The sequence below is a fragment of the Larimichthys crocea genome, chromosome XIII, assembly GCF_000972845.2.
Source record: "Larimichthys crocea isolate SSNF chromosome XIII, L_crocea_2.0, whole genome shotgun sequence".
NCBI lineage: Eukaryota > Metazoa > Chordata > Actinopteri > Sciaenidae > Larimichthys > Larimichthys crocea.
In genome coordinates, this window is record NC_040023.1 from 24,095,622 (window position 1) to 24,123,325 (window position 27,704).

The following is a 27,704-nucleotide window of genomic DNA, read 5'->3' on the forward strand; positions in this document are numbered from 1 at the left end:
GTTGGCAGCACTCATTAGGCTTCAAGCTGCAGTGAGCATGTAGTGGTTGGGTTTCCCCTGACACCCATTCCTGTTTTCATACCTACAGCCCACTCAGACCCATGTTTATTTCTCTCAAAGTTACACACTGCAGCAGTGACTTGTATCAGTTGGATGTGGTGCATATTGTCATTGGATCACGGGTGATTTTGGTGTAATGCCATCCTGGTGAAACTTTGCGCAGTAAGGAGGAGAGAAGTAGCAACTCTATTAGAATAGACACATTGGTCTATACTTAACCCTGGCAACCAGGTATACTAAAAACGACACAGGACCATGTTACACATTGGGAACTGGCTATACTAAATTGAGAACAAAAAAGAAGTAGATGAATGCTAAAAATCATTCAAATACCAGCACTTATAACAGTGTGTTAATTAACATATTAGATTGCAGAAACACAGCTCTTGAACTATGTTGAATATCTAGTGAGCAATGAGAACAAACCACCTAGAAAGTGATATAATGCATGTGACCCATATCCCATGTCTGCATGTAAACAGCTTGACACATCAGGTTTGGTGTGTAAGTCACACACGGGTTGGCCCTGTGTAAGAAAACAGAGAGTTTGTTTTGAAAAGGTTGTGAAAAAGCCACATATAGTGGCAGATAAACATGTAGTTAACGCCAGTGTTAAGATGACACAGATGTTGATGCATACCAGAGCCATAGCTGGCTTCTTAGTTTGAAGCCGCAACACTATTAGTTACTACATATCAAAGCTAATCTGGAGATTCATTTATTAGGACATGATTCAGTTGGCATGGTTACCACTGTGGCCTTTGGTTTCTTTAATGCTGCCAAACAGAGAAATTGTGGTAAACAAGTGCACCAATTACAACTTTAACCAATAATGAAAGAATAGCTGTTTGTGTGTTGACAGCTACATTTGCATGCATGGTTTGTTCTGTGACTATTTTCCACACATGATGACAAAGAACAGGTATTTGTTAGGAAAACCTGTAAGATGTAAAACAATAAAACACAGTTCCTTTAAAGCCTTCTATAAAAAGTGGTCTAGGCCTATTTAAATCCTGGCTCTGTAAATTCAGATAAAAAGATCCTTACTTGGTAAAAACTGTCCTGTAATTGAGTTTTCTCTTTCTTACTTTACTTCTGTTCCCTGAAACACTATTACAGCATTATCACTCTCTGGCAAGAGTTTTGTCTTCCAGCAAAATGTGTGTGTGTGTGTTTTTTTTTTTGCAAGATGTGTCCTCATGGTTGCCATGGCACCACATATACACACTGTGCAGCTGTGCACAGATTGCCCAAGTGTGATAAATGTGTAGATTGCTCCCCCTGGTGGAGTCAGGGATGAATTCTGCCCCAAAACGTGTGCTGTAGCCTAATTACAAAACAGATGCAGTAGGCTGAAGTCACAGCCATTTGAAAAGGGAGTGGTACTCTGGTTGCAATCTGCAGATCACAGCTATTAAATCCTACACACTGGACTTTTAAGGGAGGATCACACATATAAAAGATGTCGACATGTTAACAGAGGTTTATTTCTTTATTAAGCTGAGTAATCTCATCAATATCCACCAATATCTCTGACTTGTGCCTACTATAAACTCTCCTTTAGGCATAGGATCTGCTGAAATGAGGTGCTGCAAACCACAATGCACATTTACAAAATATTCTGGCCCTCATTGCTACATAATATCCCATCCCAAGTTCAGTCTGTCTAATAATGTTGCTACAAGCTATCACAGCATTCCCTGCATGGCTGGTGTGCCTTTTCAATGGCTGGTTTTACAACTGAACTGGCAGCACTGCGTGTGTCCTAATAACATAATAGGCCACACTTTTAATGATCATGTTCTACTATGTACAGCATTCATAAATTGATAATAACTATTATCATCATCAATGTCTTTGTCATAGCTCAGGGTTTAGTCAACTGAATACAACACACGGGTGATTGTACTTAGTCTGGCTGACTACTCTTGGTGTTAAGTTACTTGAGGTACCCCAACTCCTTCATAAGAATTAAGGTGTAATATAATTTTACAATCTTAGAACTTACAAGACAGTCAGTGATGGATGAGCTCTGTTTAGCTGCTTCACTTCTTGAATACAACAGAGCCATCGTTAATGTTATTAGTAACACCTGTGACACATCAAAAAGTCTGTTGTAAAGGAGGCCAATCAAACGCTGGCCTGAGAAGAGGACCAATTAGGCAACAAATTGAAAACAGCTGTGTGGCTGGACCAAGGCTGTGCATGGTTTTTAAAAACAATATTTATTTAAAATTTTTTTTAAAGAATGTTGTGTTTCATTTTGTTTTGTTTATCCTATTTATTTATTTCCATCAAGCATCGCTTGGAAATTGTTACAAAGGAGTGAGGTATGTGTGTGCATGTGTTTCTGCATCTTTTTGGTAAAGTGCTGACATTTATCAATAAGACAATATTTATTTGTATCCAGGACTATTGAAATTAATTTTGTACAGATAATTACTTTACGTCAGTAAACAATTTGGCTGGGAGACAGTGTTGTACACATCTATTACAGCATGGCTACTACAGGTCATATAACTGCTGTTGTGACTGTGGATTTTAGGTTTCCCTCTATTATTTACTGAAGGTAACAAAGTGGCTACTTTTAAAGAGCATAGAAACACTTTTATAAATTCTATATGTTCCAATAATAGTGAAAGTGTAACATATTGCCTTTTGCCTATTACACCAGTATGCCATGGTTTACTATAGAAAATAAGTCATTTTATAGATGCACAAAATTAAGTGTAATCTGGCTGTAATGAGCAGGTGGCTGAGACACGTATAGGGTCTTTTTTTGCAAAATATACTGTTTAAATCTACTTCAGAGAAGGAGAGTACTATGAAGCGTGGGACAAAAATGAATATCGAATTTATATATTTTCTCCCCATAGATGTGGAAAATATAGTTAATAGAATGATTAATTGATTGAAAATAAATTGGAAAAAAAAAGAATTAAAAAAAAAAACTTTAAGTGGTGTAGTCTGTTGATTTCACAACAAACTTTAAAAGAAACACAATGGCTAAAAAGAGAGACTGAGCCCACCAAAGCCAGCCTCCTCTCTTTTAATAGACAACTAATGGAGAAAAATGAATGATGAATCCTAATGAAAAATGGGGACGGAGGAGGAGGAGGAGGAGGGGTGTGTGTTTGCAACCATCCATGTCATATAATTTTGACTGTGATGAATTAAAGAAAATTATTGCAAAGTAAACTGTGTATTCATTGCAGGAGGTATCATTTATCACCTCCTGACCTGTCAGACTACTTAATCAATTAATGCCCATGCATTAATCCATCTTCAGTCTTTCCATAAAGCGAACACTGGATGTCAAATGGAAGTGGTGATTCATCACAGGCTGACCATTTGAGGGAAAAAAAAAACACACTGTCTCTGTAAAGACCTCATGCTGAACCTACTTTAAATGGATACAATAACTGAAACATATTTTTTATATACCCATAACATTTTAATGACAGTTCAGAAAGGTAAAAGAACTACAGGGAAATTGGTGCATTTACGTTCACTATAGCACCGTTTAGTGGTTAAGAAAGTTCTTTCTTTACTTTCCAACAACTAGAAATATTATAATTATACATACATAATACATTTTTTAAAGATGTTTAGTCTTCCAACAGTTGGTATGGCTTTTATTGTCATACAGATGTTTTAACCTTCAAACAAACTCAATTACCTGGACACTTTATATAACTAATACTACAGACATGTAATGTAATGCTCCATTAAGATGTTCTTAAGTGGAAATGCTATAGTTCTCAGTTTTAATATGGTAATCCCCACGAGAAAACTTCACCACAGCTTTAATGCAGTAGTGATCAGTTGTCATGTGAGTCCTCCTTGACAAAAGCAATACATTTTAAGAGAAACATGGAAAGTAACTAGTCTATTTGGCCAAAACGTCATACTAATAATACTCCACTTTGTGTACTTTGCAGTAGAACATGAACATAAATGCAACACTTCCTTACTGGATGTGTTGAAAGACTCCCAATACTAAGCAGCAGCAAATGAAAGCTTTATATTTTCTTGGCATACTCTAACAAAGTATTAAAATGTCACCTATTTTGATTATGTTGCCTACTCCAAGTATGGTAATTCATTTTTCCCACGGATCGGGAATGCATCACGTGACCACATCAGCTGAGAAAACCCAGAGAAGGCGCGCGCAGCGAGGCCGCCTTCTCGCGTGACGCATGGTTCATGCTACGGTACGCCATTTGTGTCTAGCAACAAAAAGCGCGGACAGTGGAAACAGTCGCATAACAAGGGGTAAGTTTAATTGTGACTGCACTGCACTGCTTCATCACGTCTCGAGTTGCTTTAGTTGAAACGACAGGCGACTCTCTCGCGTGTTTTCGGGCACTGTTTAGACAACATAGAGCACTGTTTCAGAGGTCGATGTTAGCCTCCTTTTTGGGCCTCTGTGCTGCCGTCGTTTTCTATGCCATGGAGCGAGCTAGACCCGCCTCTGTCCCGCTGTGATTGGACGACACAGCTGATGTAGCAATTTGATTGGACGCGCTCTGCGTAGCTCAAGATACAAGTCGGGGAGATGTCGCTTGTTAGCATGTTAGCCGTTGTGGAGAGCAACACTATCCACAACAAGTTTGTGTCCTGGTGCAAAAGCCTTCAACGACATGAGAGTAGTTTCTACGCAGCATTTCACTCTGCGACAGTGTCTGTCTTTGGCTGCCGGTGCTGTTTCTAACATGCAGTGGGAAACCCTGTTCGGCTAACTTAATGTTACTTTTACGCTATATCGGATGCTTGGTGGTGAAACCTCTGTGAATTCATCCAGATAATTAGCGAATCGACAATAAAGCGGAGATATGCTGGAAGTCTTGACAAACGGAGCTGTACAGGAGCACACACCGCATTTGTTGTCCATCTTTTCATGCGGTCTCGACCGACAGCGTCGCTTTCTGTCCAGATACTGTCCGTCCCCCGCTCTGCGCGGGGAACACGATACCACATTATCTATTAAAAGCACCGAAAGTCAAATTCGACATGGATTAAGACCATTAATAATCGCCCATAAGTCACCAATCATTTCATAATCAGTGCAACATAAACGACCAAATAAACACTTTGCAGAATATTCCAACTTGATGTGCTGCCCCTTCTGATAATCCTTTAGTGATCCAGCCAAAAAGCACAGAGGATGGCGGTAGTGAGCACCATGAGCTCATTCTTATAGCTGCACTTTCTCGAAATAACATGTTGACTTTAACCCAACCGCCCTGAACCCCCTTCTCTGTTTATGGATTTCCTTGTGCGATTTCAAATAAGCAGAGGTTTGGTAGCAGAAACAAAACATGACCCCACCACACACACACACACACACACACACACACACACACACACAAATACAGAAAGGCAGTAACCATTTTTAGATTTAACTCATTTTCTCATAGCAATAACAAACAGTGAAATGTACATAACAGGAACATAAAAAAATAAAGTTTAACCTTGAAACAATTGTGCAGGGATTGAGGGAAATTGACTTAAGAATACTTTTTGCTCAAAATGTCCTGTATATTTTATAAAAACAATATATGGTGACTCACATGCTGCAAATAAGTAAAACAAATTAAGAAACATGTTCATCACTTTGGGTGTGGCAAAAGGAAATATGCTGCAAATACAGGAAATACAAGCAAAGAGAGAAGCACTTGTTGCAGTGCCTTAAACTGTAGAGTTACATTACATCATTGCCAAAAAAAGAAACACAGCATTTAAAGCATTAGACATGCAGGGTTATTCATAATTAAATGTTAAGCCATCGTTAAAATAATGTTGCAGATCTCTTTGTTGCAATGACTGAATCACTACTGAATACGTATACAGAGATTTAGTATGATATATGTATACTCTATAATGACTGTACGACTGTGTATGACTTTGGTGGACTTCTTTCTCATTGAATAAGCAGCAACAGCCAGTTCTCTGCTGGCATATTTTTAACCTTACAGTTTGTGTCTGGAAGCACTAGATGGCGACATTTACTTGTGTTAAGTCAAACGGTGTCGTTGAAGGATTGGTCACTGTTTAGAAGTTTGTGGTTAATTACACAATTTATGCCTAAAACATTCAGTTTGTTTACATACACTTCTTTCCCTGAATTGAATATGTCAAACATAAGTTCTGTGTTTGTGTCTTCCCCCAGGAGTTTGATTCAGCTTTCAAGATAGTGACCAACTTCACTGTTATATAATCATAAAAGGATATGATATGGATAAAACACTGATATCAGGAAAGGAGGCTGTTGAGGACATGGTGCCTGTAAATGACACCAGTGGGAAAATTAAGCCAGACGATGTGGAAATGAAGGAGACGAAACAAGACTCACCTAGTAGGACTTCAAAACCTGATGAAGGAGATGAAGATCTCACTGAGAGACTGCAGCCGGATTCTGAAGATATGGATAACCTGTGCACAACTTGTGGCTTCTCAGCAAAATGTCCAAGATCACTGAAGATTCACTGTGCAAAAAAGCATGGAAAAAACTCAAAGGATACTAATAGAACTGTTAAGCCAGATGAACAAGATGAAAATATATCTGACATGAGTCCAGCTGAAGAAATGGAGACAGAAAGTGCTGCTGAAATTAAACAAAACCAGAGGTCTGGTCTTGATAAGCGGAGATCAGCAGCCAGTGACAATGGCACAAACACAAAGAGTTCATTTGGAAAGGAAACTGTTTTAGACAAACAGCAGGCAGGTCAAGAAGAGGCAATCCATACCCAAGAGAGAAGAGTAAGTAAGCGAACCCCAAAACCTAAGATGATACATTCCTGCAACTACTGTGGGCAAGAGTTTAGGGACAAGTCCCCTCTGGATGTGCATATCCAGAGATACCACACCAAAGGCACCCCATACACATGTGAGTATGCTGCTGTCTAGTTCAGTCACAGTTAAAATGTAGCCTCACACTGAGTTCATTTTATTCTGAAGATGTTAGATAGTTCAGTCTCTTTTTGAAGGAGAAATATTTTATATTTTTATATCTATAAATGTTGTTTTATTCAATGTTTGAAACAAGACCTAAAAAAAGTCTTTAAAATGTCTTTCAGTTGACGCTGATGAGGACATGGACAAAGAAGAGGAATCTGAGGATCCTGCCAGCACTGTGAAGACCACTCCGCCACGAGTGGCAGCCAAACGTACAGTCAGCAGGTTCCAGCTGAAGTGTAAAAACTGTGATTTTAGGGTTAGCACCCCTGCGTTGCTGGAGAGCCATGCTCGAGCCAAACACCTAGACCAGGAGTGGTACCGTTGCAAATTGTGTAATTTTTATTCAGCCACAGCTGAGTGGATGGACGGTCACCTGTCCTCAGATAGCCACATGCAGCAGCAGAAAGGGGAGGAAATCACAGACTCATTTGATGTCTATGTTGAGAGTATAACCAGAGACACCACTGGAAATGATGCTATTACAGATGAAATAGCTAAGTTAGCAGGAGGAGAAGGAGAAGCTACTGAAGAAGATCAGGAAGCTGAAGAGGCAGTGGAGGCTGCCAAAGCTGTGTCTGCTGAAGAGGATGATTTAGAGTTTGAACCTCCCAGAAAGAAAAGAGGAAGACCAAAGCAAGGGTCCACGACCACTTGTGGTTACTGTGGCCTTGTAGTGTCCAATGCTACTAATCTTAGTGTCCATGTCCGCCGCAAACATAGCAAGGAGTATGGCTATAGCTGCACTCTGTGTAACTACAGCTGTGTCACCAAAGGAGACATGGATCGTCACTGTATCACAAAGAAACATGTACGACGTGCACAAGAGTCTGCAAATAAGAGCGCAATCAAAACTCACACAAGTGCATCACTGCAGGAACCTGCAACCACACAAGCCGAGGAACCAAAAGCAGCCTCAGAGATGGCCGACAAAGAGCAGGAACCTGAAAACATGCCATCCAAAGAACACAGTGAAGAAGAGCAAACTCAGCCAGACAAAAGCCAGAAAACAAGTAAATATGACTCTGTTAATGCTTGCATCCATTGCGATTTTGTAGCTCAGTCAATCCCTTCGCTCCATCTTCACGTCAAGAGAAAGCACACCAGAGACTTTGAGTACGTCTGTCTAGCATGTAGCTACTATGCTGTAACGAGCAGGGAGATGTCCCGCCATGTCAACACAGAAAAGCACAAACAGAAAAGCCAGAAATATCTGGAACCACAAGGGAGTGAGGGGCAAAGAGCATCCACACTACCGTTGAAGCTAAAGGAGGTTGTTGAGGTTGGTGGGGCAAACTCAAACACTGAGTGTGAACCTCTGAGCCCTAGAGAAGAGTCTGAATCCTGTTCAGATGACATCCAAGCTATGGAAAGTCAGAAAACAACTGCAGACTCTGTCACCCCAGAGTCTGTTGAAGCTGTGGCTAGTGTGGCTGGCAGTGCAGATGAGAAGCAAGCAGAGAATATTACATCTTCCAGTCGCGGTGAACCAGATCCAGCCAACCAGACAATTAGACTAGAATTGTCTGAACCACAGCAGGTTCCAGCAGAACCTAAGCCTGCAGAAGATCAGTCTGAAAAGCAAGAGAACCAGGAGGAAGGGGCTAAACAAGGAAATGATGAACACTTGAGTCCTGATGTGATGATCTTAGATGCGAAAAGTGACAGCTCTCATTCAGATACACACATGTCCAAAGCCCTTTTCTTTGATGCCTGCATTGTATCCATGAAGGACCTTGCTGAGCAGGAGCAGTCGCTGCAGGAAGGTCTGTCTCTAGAAGGCGAGGCTGCTGTGATATGTCTGACTGGAGGAACACAGGTGCCCGCCAGCTTACTGTCCCCCAATTCTGCATATGTCAAGAAGCTCAAACGCAAAGAAACAAAGGTAAGAGAGGAATCCAAAGTGAGCAGCTCTCGTATACGCTGTGAGGACTGTGGCTTTATGGCAGACGGCATAAGTGGCCTCAACGTCCACATCTCAATGAAGCATCCGTCTAAGGAGAAGCATTTCCACTGCTTAGTGTGTGGCAAGTCCTTCTACACCGAGAGCAACCTGCACCAGCACCTGACCAGCGCCGCCCACCTCCGAAATGAGCAGAACAGTGTGGAGGAGCTGCCCGAAGGGGGCGCGAGCTTCAAGTGCGTGAAATGCACGGACCGATTCGAATCGGAGCAGGATCTATTTTTTCACATCAAGGAGAAACACGAGGAGCTTCTGAGGGAGGTCAACAAGTACGTGTTGGAGGACACAGAGCAGATCAACCGCGAGCGCGAGGAGAACCAGGGCAGTGTGTGTAAATATTGTGGAAAGGTGTGCAAGAGCAGCAACTCCATGGCCTTCCTGGCACACATTCGCACACACACAGGTATGTTTCCTGTTTCTATTCGCTGACACACCCTTCTTTTTCCTATCACTCTCTGTGTCTCTCACACATACCGTATGTATGTACACCAATGCAGTATGTTCGCTGTGTAAAAGCAGGTCAAGACTATTGTCGCTCATTTTATGTATGGTATAGAACTGAGTACAACTTAACATCTTAGCATCTAAACCCTACAGTATTAGGAAGGTATTTATAGCTTAATATTATATATATCTCCCTGCAGATATACAAATTGATAATACACATATTTTAAAACACAAGTTTTACCAAAAAATCCTCAAAAGGGAAAACCGTAATCTTTTTGTATAGCTCCTCAGCTATTAGGACTTTGTTTTTAGGTACAACAGTGTTGAGTGGGGAGACACAGCCTCTTCTTTGGCAGCTCAAGCTAATGTTAAGGCTACTATCTACTGCAGCCAGGTAATAGCTGTTTCAGTAGAGGTGAAGGTAAAGACTGATTGAGCTTCAGACCAGCAGGAGAGACGCTAATGGACCCCAGATTGGGATTCCCTGAACAACGCTTGGTCAGAGACATGTGCGACTCATAATTGATGTGTCCATTACCAAGACTCAGTTGTAATTATAGTCAATAAGTCTCTGTAAATGTGTTAAAGCTTAGGCTAAAAGCATTGGAGGTCCAAAGAGAGGTGGGCTAATAATTTAAAATAATCAATGCAGACGTATTCAAAGCCTTTAATTTCCCCTGTGTCTGTACGTCCATGTTTGTGTATATGTGTGTGAATACTCGTACGCCTAGTGAATGTGTGTATATGTCAGCATTCATGGCTAGCTGATTATGCTCAATCCATTAAGATTTATCTTGTCATTTATAATGCAAAGCAGGGCTGCGTTGACCAGGGCTTCGGCTGGGAACTGTCCGGCAGGTTAAGAACATAGGGCGCTCCATTACTTTTCCCTGACCATGTGTATTAATTGCTTTTAAAATCAACTTAATGCAGGAACGAGATGTGAGGGCACCATCAATAAATGCCCTTCTCTGCCTCCTATGGTTCACCCCCCTTTCAGCCCAAACTTTAATGGCACTTTAATTGAAGTCCATGCTCTGTGCTTACAATGTGTGTACATGATTGTACGTGTCTTTGTGTGTGTGTCTGTTGAATAGGAGATAAAATACAGTTGTTTCCATTTTCAAACTCAGCAACAGTGGATGGTTTGTGCAGATATTGTAGTTTTGTCTTGTAGCTTTTATGAGAAAACCAAGAGATAATATTCCCCTTTGTGTCCTCACTGAAAACAGGTGTAGCAACTTAAAACAGTGAGCTGATTTCAGTCCGTTATGTCATCATATGCCTGTAACGCAATGGGCTGAAATGTGTTGCAACAAAATGTCCACACATGTTGTAGAAGAGGGGTAACAACCAGTGTTTTTGCTGTGGCAGAGGAATAATTTTATTTACGTCCTTATATCTAGTATATATGCCACTCACCTTGTGTGGCCAAAGTCAGGTTGCTTACTGCTAAAATCAGATTGCTTAAAGCTGTAAGAATTGGAGGTTAAAATCCTGATGATTAATGTTGTACCACCACTTTCTTCTTATTAACGATTAGTCTATATGTATTCATAATTCTTCCCTGTGTCATAATTCTTGAGTTTTGAGGTCACTTACTTAGTGTTACTTAAGAAAATGAAAGCTGTGACACTGAGGTCCCAACAGATGGCTCCAAGTCAAGGGCACATTCTGAGGTTTCAAATGATGATTTTTTTTTTTTTTAGGTTTACCTCTTTTTATACAATTGAGTTATGTTCTTGTTTATGAGATTACTTCTCCACTTTCATTTACGCTGTTCTTATTTGTGGAAAGCACCTATTTCTCTTCATTTTGACAACATATGCCAGTTGTTATTATTGCTAAGTTCCCTCATTACAGTGAATTATTCACCTTTTATATGGTGGTCATTTATTCTCAGAGTTTGTTTGTGGGGCTGTGCACGGTGCACGGTGGGGGTCTGCCAGTTTCTGGGCTGGGAGCACGTCCAGATCCTTTTAATTAAGACCTAGTTTTTATTCACTTGATTAATCAGTGAAATCAGGAAACGGTAGTGGGAGGCTGCACACAGATTTGTCAATTTGTCCCTTAAAGGAACATGCATGCATTTTGCCAATGAGGGTACAGCTGGAATTTGCATTTTGAGGTAAATTGGTCACTTTTTCACTGGAGTGAGCTGTCTGACCTCAGACTGAGCCTTAAAGTAATGGACACACATGCCATGCATGCATGCATGTTTAGGATGTGATGTGTGTTTAGATAACTAGAAAGTAAAACTGCAAGTGTTCCACTGGGTGCCAGATGTCAGGAAGTCTTTTTTTTTTTTTTTTTNTGTCAGGAATTTTTTTTTTTTTTTTTTACAAACATGGGTTTGAGATACATGCTTTTCTAAGATCATTAAATCCTTGAAGTTGTTTAGCGTGTTGAAGTTTTTTTTCTTCTTCTATTAACTGTATATAAAGCATTTTGGCATAAAGTCTCCACTGAAAGCAATTTCTGTATCCAATGTCACTCCGACACCATGGACCTTGTATCAAATTCAAAGTGGATGTAACTTGTAATCCACATATTATATATTTATTTTATTTCAATTGTTGTCAATTCCAATTCCATTTTGCAACCAGATCCAGACCCAGATTGGGTAGACCAGAATGGGCACAAAGAGTACATTCAAAATGTAAATACAATGCCAAAGGGGCTTTTAAGGATGAAGAATGAAATGTTTATTTATATGCATGGGTTCTATGCAAACCATCACCATTGAAGTAATCAGCACATGGGATTTTGACGCCAAGAAAATACAGAAGGACCAGATGGAGAAAAGCATGAAAAGGTGAAAGCCGAGTCAAATAGAAAATAGAATGGGACAAGACTGAAGTATTTACAGCTCTAGATTTAATTGCTGTTTTTTCATGCCAGAGCCTCCTGCTGCAGCGGTCACCACGCAGGCAGGGACTGGTGAAACTGTGTGCAGAGGGAAGTCTCCAGGCTTTAGAAGTCTTTGGATGAGCTAGCACAGAAGTCTTTGGGTGAGCTGGCACAGGCCCACAAAAAGGGACTTGAGGACGATTTGTCTCTCAGGAGAACTGTTGGGGAGCTGGGGCAGGAGCTGGCCAAACTTCTTGACGACAACAAAAAAATTTCGATGGACTCTCCAAAGGATGGTGGAGAAGGTAAATCCCAGTAAGCGTTGGTGACCTGAACTGAGAGCAGCAGCTTTTTACTCCATCATAAGAACAGTTTTCCCTGCTGTGCCTTTTGCCCTCTTTAACCCCCCCACAGTGCGCTCCTCTTTACAATTTTCACCTTACCCAGAATCACCAAATGACATCCCATCAAACCTCCACACTACTAGACCTTTGTTCAGCAGACTGTGGATCCAGAAGTAAAAGAATTATAATAAACAGACATTCTCACAGTTAGTGAGGACACACATCCCCCACAAATCAGCCAAACATAAATCCCCATCTGATAATTTACTAACAGGTGTGCGCCACAATGAATGACAAATGAAAACTCATCTGTAGCCTTTCTCTTGCAATTTTATACATGAAGCTCAGTTTGTTCATCTTGAAGAGTACTAATCAGCTCCTGTAAACCGTTGTATAATGTCTCCTGTGGCTCTGGAGGAAACTTACCACACTTTAAAAAAATAACCCTGTTGATGCCATTGGGTTTATCTTGGCTTGACAGTTTTTATTAGAAAGTAAGGTTTAAAATAAGTGAGCATTTAGGTGAGATGCTATCGGGATATGGAGCTTGGAGCATTTTATTATTTATTTATAATTATTTATTTATTATGGACTAAAACTCAGAACTCTCTCTGACTCTGCTGCTTCATTTCTGACACTTTTAATATGTATTTTGTGAGTCACCACTAAATGGCTGGAGTGCCCCCTTAATACAACTGCATATTGTTTTTATTTACAAAGGACTTGTCACAGACGGCATCAAACTTGGTCTTCTTTAGCGTTCAGTTGCAGCGTATGTTTCACATATTTGTCCTGACGAGCTAAGGTGAAGATGTTTTCTAGGATCATGTTTACTATTTATTTGACTTATTGCACTACATTAAGCATGCTCTAATAAACTCACTTTAATATAAAATAGATCTAGTGGTAGGCTACAATAATTTAAAACATTGTGACAGATAAAAATACATTTGGACTGGATCTGCAACCTTTGACAGATTATGATAAAGTGCTCATAGGACTGAAGCCTAACAATGCAGATAGTTATATATAGGGAATGATCATGAAGTATTCTCTTCTTCTATACCTGAAGATTAAAGCCAAGGCAATGATAGCAGTGTGTGACATGTGCAAGGCTTAAGACATCACCTTGTATATGTGTGTGTGGGTGTGTGTGTGTAGTGAAACATTGCATGAGGTTCTTCTCCCCTCTCAGGAAATGAATTAGTCATTCCATGTCTCATCTGGGATGTGAGGGAGCCTCATCGCCCCTATGTGGATGGCAATATTAATTTAACATGACACTGCATTGATGGTCAATTTCAGTTTCACGGAGGCTGTTTAAGTGGAGTGGTGGAGTATTAATGTGATAAGATGTGAGAACTGAGGGACGTTACATCTCTCTCCTTTCTGCCATGTCTCATACTCAGCCAGCCATCTGGACAAATCAGCTCCCCACACGCCTCCCTCTCACCTCAACTTTAGGTTGTGTGTGTTTTTGAGTGTGTGTGAGTGAGAAGGAGAGAGAATGATTGTCTCCCCTTCTGTTTGTCCACGGGTGATTATATCTTGTGAATTTAATGTGTGTGTCTGCATGCACACACATAGGTGTGAGGTGGGGTTCTGCATCTAGATGTAGGTATGTGTAGGTGTGATGGTGGGTGTGGTGTGAGTGTGTATGTCAGTCTTTTTTGTTTTTTTTTACGGGTGTTGATGATTGTGTTGTGTGATTTATTTTTTTAAGTGTGTGTGAAAGTGTCTGCAGATTTAGGTGTGAAGTGTGTAGTTATGTATAGACATTTTATCTGTTTAGAAGCCTTTATTTGTTCTTGTGTAAGTGCCTTTGTGGCTGTGTGTGTGTGTGTGTGTGGTTTACTGTAGGGACATGTGAAATGAAGAGTCTGGCTTTGCTGTTGCCCATGTGTGGACCCCCACCCACCCCCTGTGTTTATGGGCCTTGTTAGCACAGGCTTGCCTTTCAATCTTCGTTACCGGCTTAAAATTCAATGTGTCGTACTTCCAGCTCACAGCAAGTGAACCGTGTATGAACGAATTAGTAATCTACACAAAGTGCTTAATCAAATCAGCGGCTGCCCCTGGAATAAATATTGTAGAACGTCTTGGGATATTCACTGCTAGAGGGTGAGGGTTCGCTCAAAGATGCGTATGTGCATATCACATCATACTAGGCTGCCACTTAGATTGCGGTGTCGCGCAGTGTGATTCTGGCCTAAATCCGGCTTAGCCATGCCAAACCACTACCAATATCACTTCATGTTTTGCCAATAGCATATGTTTAATTTCTTTGACTTCAGCCCATTCCCTAAAGCGTATATACTAATTCAGAGTTTGAATAAATGATTTTGTCTAACATTTTTATATGCACACTTCTGAAGGACCTAGTTCACTTGTTCAACTTGAGCCAGTGTTGTTTGTGCGTCACACAGATAGCGGAGGCTTCAGCCCTTGTAGCTCTGCTCTTAAATGACTGATTGCAGGCAGAGGCTCTGCCACTCTTTCAAACGCTACCCCGCCCTCTGGACTTATTAATGACAATAATTAGGGAGAAACCTCCCCGCGAAGCCCGCCAGAGTGATTAGCGCTTTAATGATGGAATGGGAGGTAGTGAGCGCACACAGAATTGATTTACGTATTCGCCCTGACCTTTGGAATCCAATTTACGCGTCCACAGGCAAAGGAAGAGTAGGTAAGAGATGAAGGAGAGTGACAAGGATAGATAGAGAGTGAAAGAAGAGACGCCTGGCACTTGGAGTGTGACTGTAGTTTTTATGGGGACTGTAGCAAAGGCATCTGTTTTTATAATTCTGAAGTCATTTTGTGGCTGTGAAGTAGGTTGAAGTCCCAGCACAGAACTAATAACCGTCTTACATGCCTGGCATTGAAAAATGATCTGTAATGTAAAATCAAATTTCTGCTCAGCGGTTATTCAGTCATGTTTTATTAAAATTGCCACTTCTTTCTTTCAAACATAATATTATGGTTGGATATGAACTCTCCATGCCTTCTTTTGCAGGATCCAAACCCTTCATGTGTAAGATCTGCAACTTTGCAACTGCTCAGCTGGGAGACGCCAGGAACCACGTGAAGAGACACCTTGGCATGAGAGAGTACAAATGCGACATCTGTGGGTGAGTTACAGCTTTTAAAAAGGATTAAAAAAACAAAACAAACACTTTCTTTAAAAGCAAGGATCATGAAATCAAAAGGAGTAAAAATAATCATGGCAAGGAGTAGAACAAAGACTTTGCTATGTTGCAACTTGTAGATGTGGAGACACAGGGTGGTCGAATCATTAGAGAACTGAACGTGCACCCCTCGTCAAACATTTAAGTGTGTATTTTAGAGTTAAACTGATATTGTTACTAATTATAATTCTAGAAACAGCCATTTGAGAATTTATGCTGCCTGATCAGGTAAGTTTGAGACCAAAAAATAAACATTTAGATGATAACATGACCTGCTGGCTCTATAAGCTTCTTATATTTGGTTGGAAACTAATATAGGGATCATTTAGGAGGAATTAGTTTCCAGAACAGAGTTGAAATTGAGAAGTGAAGCCAGTGAATGGTCGTGTAAGGTGTAGGAAGATTTCATGTTGATGTCCAAGGAGTGATTTGCTGTAATTATCTATTGTCCAGCCCACTTTAAATTGCATTTGTCTCAAGCTAATTCATAATTCAATCCAGTTTAACCTTGCCGACCACAGTGAGAAAATAGCTCATCCACTAATGTAGATTCCTTTTCAAAATTGTGAGATTTCACTCTGTAAAAAGAACATTAAAATCCTTTACATGATGCCTAAATGAGCTGCTAATCCAAAGATCAAAAATCATCTCCAAGTCTTAGGGTCCTGGCTGAGTTTAAATTCTACATCAAAAGGGTAAGAAGGCATCGATGTATGTGTTTTTATTTTATTTTTTTCACCATGTACAATAACGCCGAACTTAAAAGGTTTTGGCACATTTAAAATTCTGATTGAAACTCTATGAATACATAGGGTATTATTTATTCAGGCAAGAAATGATCAGTTTGAAGGCATTTCATACTGACAAGAACTGGCTGCAGTCAAAAACAATCCAAGAATTTCAGTAATAGTCTCATCTTAATGTTTGAAAACGCTTTCTCTAACGTTTAACTGCTCACAGGTTTTTCTTAAAAAGACAAATGCGGTCCTCATGGTGGTTCCTGATGAATTAAAGGTAAAAGAAATAGAGTTTATTTTACCTTCTTTTTTTGTTTCAGCTGTACAAATACTCCTAATTGGAAGTTTATGTAGGTAACCACAAGCCTATAAATACTCAGTAGTGCAAGAGTACAGTTATTATCCCACTACCTTGTAACCCCCTACATGTAGACCATATGTTGTGTTCAGCTTGTTTCATTCCCGTGGTAGACCTCCTCACTGCCTTGCCATGTTCAAATGGACGTGTTAAGCTGTTTAACATGCAGTCGGGGAATAGAGTAAATTGTGGGATTTCCAGCTTTGTGCCATCGAGCTTCTGCGGCTACACACACGCTAAGATGAAGACATATGTAGAGTTATTAGTTTCTCCCTCTGTGTAATTCTGTGTAAACCGTTCCATTTAGTTCAGTCGCAGGCCGATTTTGTTCCTCTAAAGCCGAGCAGAGCGAATGTGTTTATTTGCTCCCGCTGATGTTCGCAAACATATTACAGCAGGAGCAAACAAGCTTTGGTTTAAACACAGCTTCTCCTTTAATGAGAGGAAAGGCTCATGTTTCACAAGCCCTCCAGCTGAAAACCCACTTCTCCCAAATGCTGCAAATGTGTTGGGCTTTTGACCAAGCTTTACATTCACTCACACACACACACACACACACACACACGCACACGCACACACACGCACACACACACATACATGCACACACATACATACGGAGCGCTTCTCCAATATGCCTTTAAATGGGACTACTAAATACAGCCCCTGGTTTCACAAATCATGCGGATGGAGGAGCTCTGTGCTGCCAGTGCCAGCCACTGGTGACAAATCGGCCCTGTGTGTGCTTTCAGTACTGACTGATCACCGGGCCATCCCTCCTCTTGACTAAAGAGCAGCAAACACAAAGAAACCCCCAGAAACACCCTCATTAAGGCCAGAGCCATACATACACATAGCCTGCTCCCCTTCCCAAACTTTTCACGTTTGATGATGTGTCCTTAACCCGAATCTAAAGCACGTTGCTAATGGATGACCATGTTTCAGCTATAATGTGTAAAGTGAGATTATAGTGCGATTAAGTTCTCCATCCTGTGGATACTAATGACGGGGCAACATTTTATGTAACCAATAAAAATTTCTTCTGGATATTTGAGTATAATCGCCATTAATCATTTCAGTACAAGACTGTGTTTGGGCTGTTTTTTTTACAATAGAAGATTTGTGTTTCATTAATTCATTTCATGCTTACAGAGTCTTGAGCCACCATGGGGCATGGAGTTTTGTTTAGAGCATCGCTTCAGCATATTGTTTGTATGCTTTTTTTTCTCTTAAACCTCCCCCCACCACCATTGATTACTGTGTTTCCCTTGTTATACTTTCAGACTAGAAGATTACCTCGGGCTTTGACATTGTGAGCGAATGGATGTGCTGCACCTTGGCTGTCCACCTCACTTTAGCTTCAGTTCACTGCCGCTGGTCTCTTCGCAGGAGTGGGGGGAACTTGTTGATAGTTAAAGATCATATTGTTGTGGCATTTAATTAACAAATGCAAATGCAGGGCCAGGACAGATTGGAACCCTTGACCATGCTGCCAGTCAAACCTGAGTGGGCTGGTCAGTGCTTTGCACATCATCGCTAACACTTTATAGGCTTTCTGTCTCTGCCTCACCATTTCTGCTACTTCCTCCACACGGCTGTTTGTCCATGTTTTCACCGATCTATTGCCTATATGTGTCTTTAGTTTGAAGGAGACTGATCTGTCTTAATTTGTATATAAAGAACTCTTAAGGTGCAAAAGCAGCAGAAAAACACAAATTGGCTGTTAGCATGCAAGATAAGATTTCTCATATTTAATTGGTTAAAAAAAAAATCCTCCAGCGTGTGAGACGGCAGATTCTTGCGCTTCCTCCTGGTGTGTTTTGTCCACAGTGGGGCTCGGCCACTTAATGAGCCTCCTCCTCCTCTCCTCCATCATCTAACAGAAAGGCCCTGGATTCAGCATTTCCAGCCTCCCGCTCTCTCGTCCTCCCCAAAGATGCAATGGACATCCAGTGCTGTTGTAGGTGTTAAATTATGCATAAACAGTGTAAATGCTTTGAGGCATTGGTTTAATATCTCTGCCCAGGCCTTAGAAGTATTAACACTATCATGGACATGGATTGTCCTCTTGTGGACTGCCGTTTTATGATTATGGGTCATAAGCTGCCCATTTCCTCGTGTCACTTCAGGAATTTGAACAAAACTTAAAAAGCGTTGCCTTCTCACAACAGAAAAAGTTTGCAACGTGCTAAAGTTTGTCTTCTCTGTGGAGGAGGGTGCATTGTGTTTTTCCCTCCCTCCCTTCTCATCTCAGTTTTCTTGACTTAGTGTTGGAGAGAGTATATATAGTCATGATTTCATGTTGGGTGTTGTGTGTGTGATTTGACTGTTAACAGGATGGGGCTGGCTCATGTCAGGGTTTTTATGTCCCCCCTGTCTTGTGAGATTGTCTGGTCTGTTCCCAGAATAGCCCATCAGTTCCGCCCTGCGTGGCTCATCCGCTGTAATGTGCCTTAATGCCCGGGCCTGTATGAGTAGTGTGAGGCCTGGCAGTGACAGTGGAGGAGCATCTTAGCTTGCTGCTTATCCAGAGAAAGCCGTCACTTAACTCAGCCCCTCTATTGTCTATCCACACCCCTCTCCTTCTCCCCTGACGTGATTCTCTATAATCCTCAAACAGATTCTGGTTAGAACTCCCTGAGAACTATTTTTATGTTTTTTTTCCTCCCATTTAAACATTAATGGTTGTTGCAGATGAAGAGAGGGATCCCTATGAGGATGATTATAATGTCACTCCACTGATCTCCCGCCGCCCCGAAATAATTGTACATCATCGCTTCATAACGTGTCAGAGGGACACGTTGGTGGCGTGCAATTAAAACCGCAGAATATAATACACCAAATTACTGCCTGTCAGGCCTATGAACAACACACTCGGTATTTGAGTTACACTTAATCATCACGTACATTAGCGATTTTGCTAAGATCCCTCCACCCCACCCCACCCCCTCCGCTCATACAGCAAGGGCATGAAACACAGTGCTTCTTACAGGCTGAGGGATTGTGTCTGTGATACAACAGCTCTAGGGTATCTACATATTTATATTACAGTTAGACCTTTTGAAAGCTCATAATGTCCTAAATGATTTAGCTGGGTGTAACCAAGAGAACGCACCATGTGTTGGCTGGAACTGAAAGCCGGAATTCTGATTCATTAGCACACAACAGATGTAAACACTGAATATTTTCCCTCAAATAGTTCAGATTCAATAAGCCTTTTGTGTTTACATATTTCATCTGTACTTTTTATCAGCCTTCAGTTGCCTGTATATATGCCTCAAAGCCCCGTCAGGCCTAAAAGTTGGTGAACTAATCTTGACTCAGAGGTTGTGTCCTCCAGTGCATCCCTGAACGTCTCTATACATAAAGTACCAAGCACATATTTATATATTTAATATATTTGCTCATTATTTAAATGTCTATGGTCCTTTTTCTTCTTGTTCTTATCCATATAATTTATTAGTGCTCATCAGACACAGGGCCTGGCGCGTATCCCCATCTGGAAGATGTATTAATGTTTACTGTTTAGGACACCTAAGAGTTTGTGTCTGGGAACATGGTCCTTGTCAGTCAGCGTAGTCCCCTTCACCAAAATAAACACGTTTTGCTCTGATGCATTTAACTAAATTTAGTGTGCCATTATCGGAAATGAAATAAGTAACGCTAAAGGTCATTTGGAAAATAATGCAGAAAGGCTGGTCTGGAAAGGTTAAGTATGTGACGGAGCTGTTCTGATGATAACGAGGGCTGCGTATGGCTTGGAGAGCTCGGCATTCTGGTTTGACTCGGCACTCTGCGATCGCTCTTTATGACCGAGACAGCTTTACAGCCCGTTACCCCCCATAACACGATAAAGCGCAGCATAATGGATTGGATGTGTTTAGTAGCCTTGGGCTGATGTTTGTAAAATTAATGTTTTTTGCAATAGAAACACACTCATGCACAGGCACACATGCACACATAGAAAAAGGCAAGAGAGGAAAAAGAGAGGAGAGAGAGAAATCAATTGTAGACAGCATCGATGTATCAGTATAAATCCACCAGCGTACAGTTTTACACTTTTTATACTTGTTTTGGAGCTGGATTGTCAAACTTTATTTCCCCACAAGTGACGTGTCCTCGCAGATATCTCTCTGCTGAAGAGATGACAACAAACATATGGCTTCATTAGTTGAGTTTGGATTGTAGGTCCAATACTCAGCAGAAAGGCGACGAATGCTATTAGATTTGTGTTTCAAATTACACAGCACAATTACTTGAGGGAGATAAAGTCTGTTTGCTCAGTCAGTCTCAGTATGGTGAAAGGATGCTTTTCAAGAGTTTGAATGGGACCCCACTCAGCATCTCTGAGCGCAAGAGACAAAGAGAGAAATCTTTGTCAGCAGATCAGTCCTATTAGGTTTTAATAACAATCTCATATTCTTTAGTGGGCCCAGAACAGGGGCCTGGGGGCTTCATAATCAGAGCATTTCACTTTAATCAAAGACAAACAAAAACAAACATTGGGTCCAGACGCTAAACGGCAAGATCAGTAGTTAAGCTAGGGAGCCAACACAGCACATAGGCTTATGATAGTAAGTTATACTACTCTTGAGGACCATCTAAGTTAAGAGGCTATTGTCTGCAATGCATATGATCTTAGTTTCTTCTTTTCAGAAACATTAAACTTCTTGTGGTCACAGCCTTTCTCTTCTTTTTATGACCTTTTGTTTTTGTTAAATCTCAACTTGCAGGACAAAAATGAGGTAGTAGTAATTAGTGGAAATTAGAATAGAGTAGCAGCATTTTGTGCCTTACACGACCCTATCTAGATAGCATTTATTCGCTTTGAATTTACCCTCTAAAGATTAACATCAGCTAACAAAGGCGAATTGGCTCCATTCGTCAGAGAAACGTGGGCAAAGTTTGCACCTTCCACACCAAACCGGATCTCCACAAAAGAACTACAAACTTTATCCTTTAAAGTAGTTGGATTCATTTAAAAAAATTTGGCTGAACAATCCATTCTATAGAGCTAATCATGTCATAGGTATATTATAGGAGAAAAAAATAAAGAGGGGAAAGTTAATGAGTGATTAACAACAGCAATTAAAAGATGAAGAGGAAGGCAGATGAAAAAAGGGGTGTAATTAAAATATCAGTCCTCTCATTGTCAGAAGTGCGAGTGTCATCCATTGTGCACTTATTAAAAAGCTGGGTGGAGGGGAAGGAGCAAACGCCGCTTAATTCCAGCAGCCCAAAGTGTCTGGTAATCTGCCCATAGATGGAGCTGGAAAAAGCTGTAACTCATGTTTAAGTGTTGGGGCCGTGTCATTGCAGGTTCACAGTCATGCATTTCTGTGTTGACACCCATCGGGGCAGGGGATATTTGGCAGTCAGGAGTAATTTAACTTAATTAATGGGATGCATATTTGATGGAGGAATAAAATATCCCGGCTCAGCAAAGTGGAAAAGGGGAAAGATTTAGTGGGAGTTAAAGGTGGAGGGGAGAGTAATTTGTGCATTCAGTTACCGGCTGCTTGAGAGACAGAGCGGCAGAGAGAGCAAAAGAGAGAAGGAGAAAGAAAGAGAGAGAGATGAAGAGTGGGTTGGGGCTGATAAAGATGGCAACCGGGAGAGAGGAGGAAGGGAAGGGGAGGATGAGAGATGGATGGTTGACACAAAGCTGAGCTGATGTGTAGAGGGGAATGGGCTGTCCCTCCATTGAGAGGGACATCAGACTGACAACGCTTGATTTAATTGATATCCGGACTGAGTCCTTTCTCAGTGCAAACAGACACATTACGCTGGTTTGCAAACTTGTAGCTGAGCTGCCGGCTGCCAAGGGCCTGTTTAATATTCATGAGGGGGCTTTTAAGGGTGTTTGGCAATGGTCTCCTCCCTCCACCACCTCCACCCGCTTTCCAACACGTCTTTACTACCAACACACACACTTTACCTTCCATACACTCACAGCAGATGTGTAACACGCTGGTTCTCCCAGACGAACCCGTGGCCTGACGAAAAGCTGTCACGCTGCTCTTAATCTCCCCTGGCACTTTTTAATTGACTTCCTGTAGGTATAGATTATTTTCATAGTGAGTCTGCCACAGAGATGTTTGATACCGTCCCGGAGACTGGCATCTGGATGCTTGTAGCTCACCGGAGATGACGCTGCTATCTCAGTCTCTGTCTCTTTCCCCCTCTCCCTCTTCTCTTCCGTCTCTCTCCCCCTCTCTCTGTGTGATGGCCAGACTTATTGGGGGAACAGGGGAGAGGTAAAATGCAATCAGTCATTGCCATCATCATAATTGAGCTGATGTACCTGCTGGGAGTGCTGGGGAATTGTTGGCTTGGGTGGAAGGGAGACTCTTTGTGTCTGACTGAAGCTGTTAGTGGCATCAGACCGATATACAGGGCAGGTATTGGCCTCCTGTTAAAAATTGGATGTCAGCCAGTCTATGCTGTCCAGTTAATATGATGGATATGATGTAGTTTGTTTGATTACATACTGTATTTATTGTAGAATTAATCAACGCTATGCTGCTTGTCAGAGGTAAGCTCTGAAGTCTAATGAAACAATTTGATCAGATTCCAAACAGTTATGTACAGATTATGGTTATAATTAGTAGTTGGGTCAAGTCAAGTTCATTTTTGTGGCCCAGTATTACTTATAGTGTCTCAATGAACTGTACAAGCCCACAATCAGCACTTCATAACCTAGCAAGACTCGGATAAACGGCTGGAACAGGAGCCATAGGTGGGGAAAAAGATAATTACAAAAGTGTTTTGGATAAATAAAAACACAAGCAAGAAATTCAAACAGGACCGTAAATCAATAGTAAGATTGTAATATGCTCCACACCAGGGTCTATTGTCCCAGTGTTGTGACTCCATATAACTGTAATGAAAATCTCAGAGAAACACTAAGTCTTTGTAAGTTTGCGAATATTTTGGCCTTGAAAACAGTGACATTTCAAGTTATGAAATACTGGCACAGACTGTCTGCTGTCAGTGGCTTGAGTCCAGAAAACATTGTTACTGAAGACTTCGTATCCATTGGTACGCCAAATACCGCTCTCACTTTGTGTATCACATGTGGTCTGGCCCACACATGCTCATACCAGGCACACAAGCGAACAGGGCCTCCTCCTACACACTACCATCTTTTTACACACTTGTACACACTTGTACACACTTGTACACACACACACACACACAGACTTGCTTTTTCTATTATGATAAAAGACGGTAGCATCTACATCGTGATTTAAGCAGGATTGTGATTTGACGGCCCAGCAAGAAACCATAGTGGGGGTTAATTTTATTGTTACTTTCACCCCATCAAGATACAAGTACAAGTTCACTCTATGCAATATTACAAGTATAACAGGCAAACTATATCAAGCACAAAACTCATCAGACAATGTTTGTTAGCTCTAATCTTTATGCTTTATGAATAGGACTCTGTTTTCTGTTGTGGATGTATTGAGGGGCTACATAAAGCGTACTGTATTCCTGTTTTATAACATGTTGCATTATGTTTGCTGCTTGTTTCAGTAGGCTTGTTAAATGTGATGCTCATTCTCTGTAGTCCATCATTTTGTGGCACCCTTCAGGCTTAATAACACAAGATCCTGTGGATTCTCAGATTTATGAAGTGATATTGACCATTGTCTATGCGAAACAGATAATAAGCCATGATGAATGGGTGACATTAGTGATGAAATTACATCAACCTTAACTGGCTATTGTATTAACACACCTAGCCCATCCCCACTCCTTCCCTCTGCCTGTTTAATTGATTAATTGCTGACATGGATGGATGAGGGGTTGCGGGTCCTGAATCGGTGGCTGATTGCTAGTCAACCATAAACAGGAGCAGCCACAGTGGGCCCTCAAGGGCAATATTCATGCTCCCCAACCTTATGGTGATTCCTTATCCAGCTCTGACAAGAGGAAAAATATTCGGCCATAAAACCGTTGGTATCACCGGGGCTGACATATAAAGCCCTCCGTCACTCCCCCCCCTCTCTCCTTGCCAGTGTTGCATCTCCTTTAGCTCTCAGTCGCTCAGCACACCCGTCGGACTCTGAAATCACCCATCCTCCTCTGCATGTGTAGCTACAGTCCCTCAGGTAGCCCCAGCTTTAAATATGAGCGAATAATGGCGGAGTGAGTGATGCTGCATGTGTCCTTGACTGGGATCCTCTGTGTGCTATATCCACATCTCACTGTCTCCGAGCCCCATGGGATGCATAAAACACCCCCGTAGAAAAACTCCCAAGGCTGTTGGTGGCATCCGTTGGATGGATGCAGAGATGCAGAAAGGCAACGAGGTCTTTGTGTATGTTTATGCAAGTGCGGAGGGGGGTAGATAATGTTTACACTGCTGTGTGTTTAATGAGAGGGGCACTGTGTCCACTTTAATGTGTTTGCATTTCAGATGTGCTGCAACAAAGTTATTAAAACGTTATACGGCACATCACGTCTCTTTTATGTCTTACTGTTTGTTTGCCCGCATCTTTTGTGGCCCTGGTAGCTGATGTCAGGTTTAGTGGTGAAAGAGGTTAGGATCATGCTTTGTGGGTGCCACTAAAATCTCCTCATCAGCACAGTTGCCACCTAATTGTGTCAAAGCTCGTGATGGGGCCAGAAGGGAGTAATATTTTGAGGAGGATAAAGTGTAAGGGTAGAGGGAGCTGGTGGCCTTCTAGTCCAGCATCCACAAGTGTCAGGCCTGCAGGAAAGAGGAGTGGACATGTGGCCAGAAAAGTAGAAGACTCTACCATCAGTCACACTATCTTCACTCTCCCCAATGCTGCACCACGTTAACCCCTACGCTACTGAGCCCCTCCAGACCGAGGCGCAGGTCTGCACCCCTGCAGCCGTCCGTGAAAACGCTGACACATCGATTACCCCGCATGAAAAAAAGAAAACCTCAGTGTGATGAGGGCGAGCGCGCCATGTGAAGAGGAAGCATTTATTCATTTATTCAGTTTATTCAGCAAAACAAACAGAGGTCACGATTATGCTGCAACACTGATAGCTCTGTGTCTATTACAGTTAAATTTCAAATTAAGGGGGTTCATTCTGCCCACTTTTATGGTCACTTCAAAGCCTGCTTTATGCCTTCCAAGCCCCCCAGCAAAATCTGATTACTTACACTTTTTACAGACTACATAAGCTTCAAGGAGAGTCAGAAAACTAATTTGTTTCTTTGAGTCCGGTTTGGAGCTCAAAGAAACACTTGCTGGTGCTCTTAACTTGTCGTCTTATAATTGGACATTAGATGGCGCCATTCAACTTGCTAGAAACCCACAGTCGCAGACTTGATTTGCAATATGAGACTGCCTGGTGTGTGGTACATGTGGATCTTTTGCATGAATGAAATGCAATTAAGAGTCTGTTCGTTCTGTTTAAAAGGTTTGTTCAAATCTTTGACTCTTTTAACATTTATCTCAATTGATATTTGTCATTTTTGAATAAAAAACAACTGCAACATGTATTGGGTGTAATTGTATAGGTTAGTGGCAATGTCAGAACTGGTGGAAGAGAGATAATGAAGTAAAACTTTGTTGCTGGTTTATTTCAGGTTACAAGCAAATTGTACAATTAATTCAACGTGTACAAAGTGAGATGGCTCATTTAAATGTACTTTTGTGTCCAGTGTGTGCCAGAGTCATACTTTCAAAAGTAATAAAAAAAATTGGTGAGCAGAATATTTCGCCCTTTGGTAGACTACCACAGTGGGTGTTAGTGTAGTTGTAAATGAGCAGAGTTGGAGGCTGGGTTTGTGGCAGGGCAGACGTAGCGTTCAGAGGGGTGTCCCTGCCGGTGCTACTTTAACTAGGACAAGCCTCTCTATACCGGTGGACCTCAGGGGCCGATCAGCAGGTCTCAGGAGAGGCTCCCCGCACCGCCGTCTAACCAGGCCTGTCACGAGGGGGCTGATGCTGGGCTGGCTGGCTGGGTGTGGGGCTGCTGTGATGGTGGGTGGTGGGTGGGGGCTGACACGCCGAGAGGGCAATTACAGCAAGGACAAAGACTACACAGTGATAAGTCCCCACAGCACCCTAATGAAGAGAGCAGGTTAGCCTGTTAAGAGGACTGGGGAAATGAGCATGGTCTCAGTGCATGTTTGTTTGTGTGCGAGTGTGTTTGTGTGTGTTTAACCTACCCGAGGAGGATACATTTTCTGAGGTCATGTTGCTACCATGCTCGCTAACCTCACTGACTGATGCCTTCCCAAGCTGGTGTTTTCCTCTCCGTAGAGCAAAAGCAAACAACGGCATGAAACTGGAAACCAGTGCATCTTTAGGGAATTATATTCCTGTGGCTGCGTATAGTTAGAAAGAAAGTCCCAATGCAGGCTATTAATGAAATGAAACCTTTAAAATATCATGCCTTCGGTGGGTAATTGTTGCACATTAACGGATCTACAATTTGTTTTTATCACACCACTTAATGATTTTTTTAATAATATCCCACTTAAAAATTCAGTACATTATATTCTGCATTTTCTACGTGAAATAAATGAGTCTGTAGGTCAGCAATTGTAGAAAATATATTCCGGATGAGAAAAGAAGTGAAGAAGAAGAAGAAGAAAAAAGGAAGCGTAAAACAGAAAATGAAAACGGGGGGAAAGGAATCATTTCCAGAGAAGGATTAACTGCCTTCCTCTTTTGGTCACTTTTGCATTTCCAGCCTGGATGTGATTATAGCCAGATCATGTTATCAGGCAACAAATCCCAGATGCAACAACAACTCTCTTCCTCTTCTTTCTTTCTCCTTCTTTTCTTCTAACCTTTTTCTTTTCTTTTTTTT

General features: G+C 41.5%; 1 protein-coding gene across 2 annotated transcripts in view; it reads left to right on the forward strand.

Annotated features, from left to right (window-relative positions):
• Window positions 1-4,069: 4,069 nt before the first annotated feature.
• Window positions 4,070-27,704, forward strand: part of znf407 (zinc finger protein 407) — a 140,915-nt gene continuing 117,280 nt past the window's right edge. The window contains exons 1-4 of one of the 2 annotated variants that reach the window (XM_027286518.1): window positions 4,070-4,335; window positions 6,233-6,949; window positions 7,140-9,383; window positions 15,635-15,749. In XM_027286518.1, the coding sequence (XP_027142319.1) occupies window positions 6,298-6,949; window positions 7,140-9,383; window positions 15,635-15,749 (3,011 nt within the window). In that variant the 5' untranslated portion in view covers window positions 4,070-4,335; window positions 6,233-6,297. The remainder of the gene's footprint in view (window positions 4,336-6,232; window positions 6,950-7,139; window positions 9,384-15,634; window positions 15,750-27,704) is intronic. The other variant, XM_027286517.1, reaches the window with a different exon arrangement.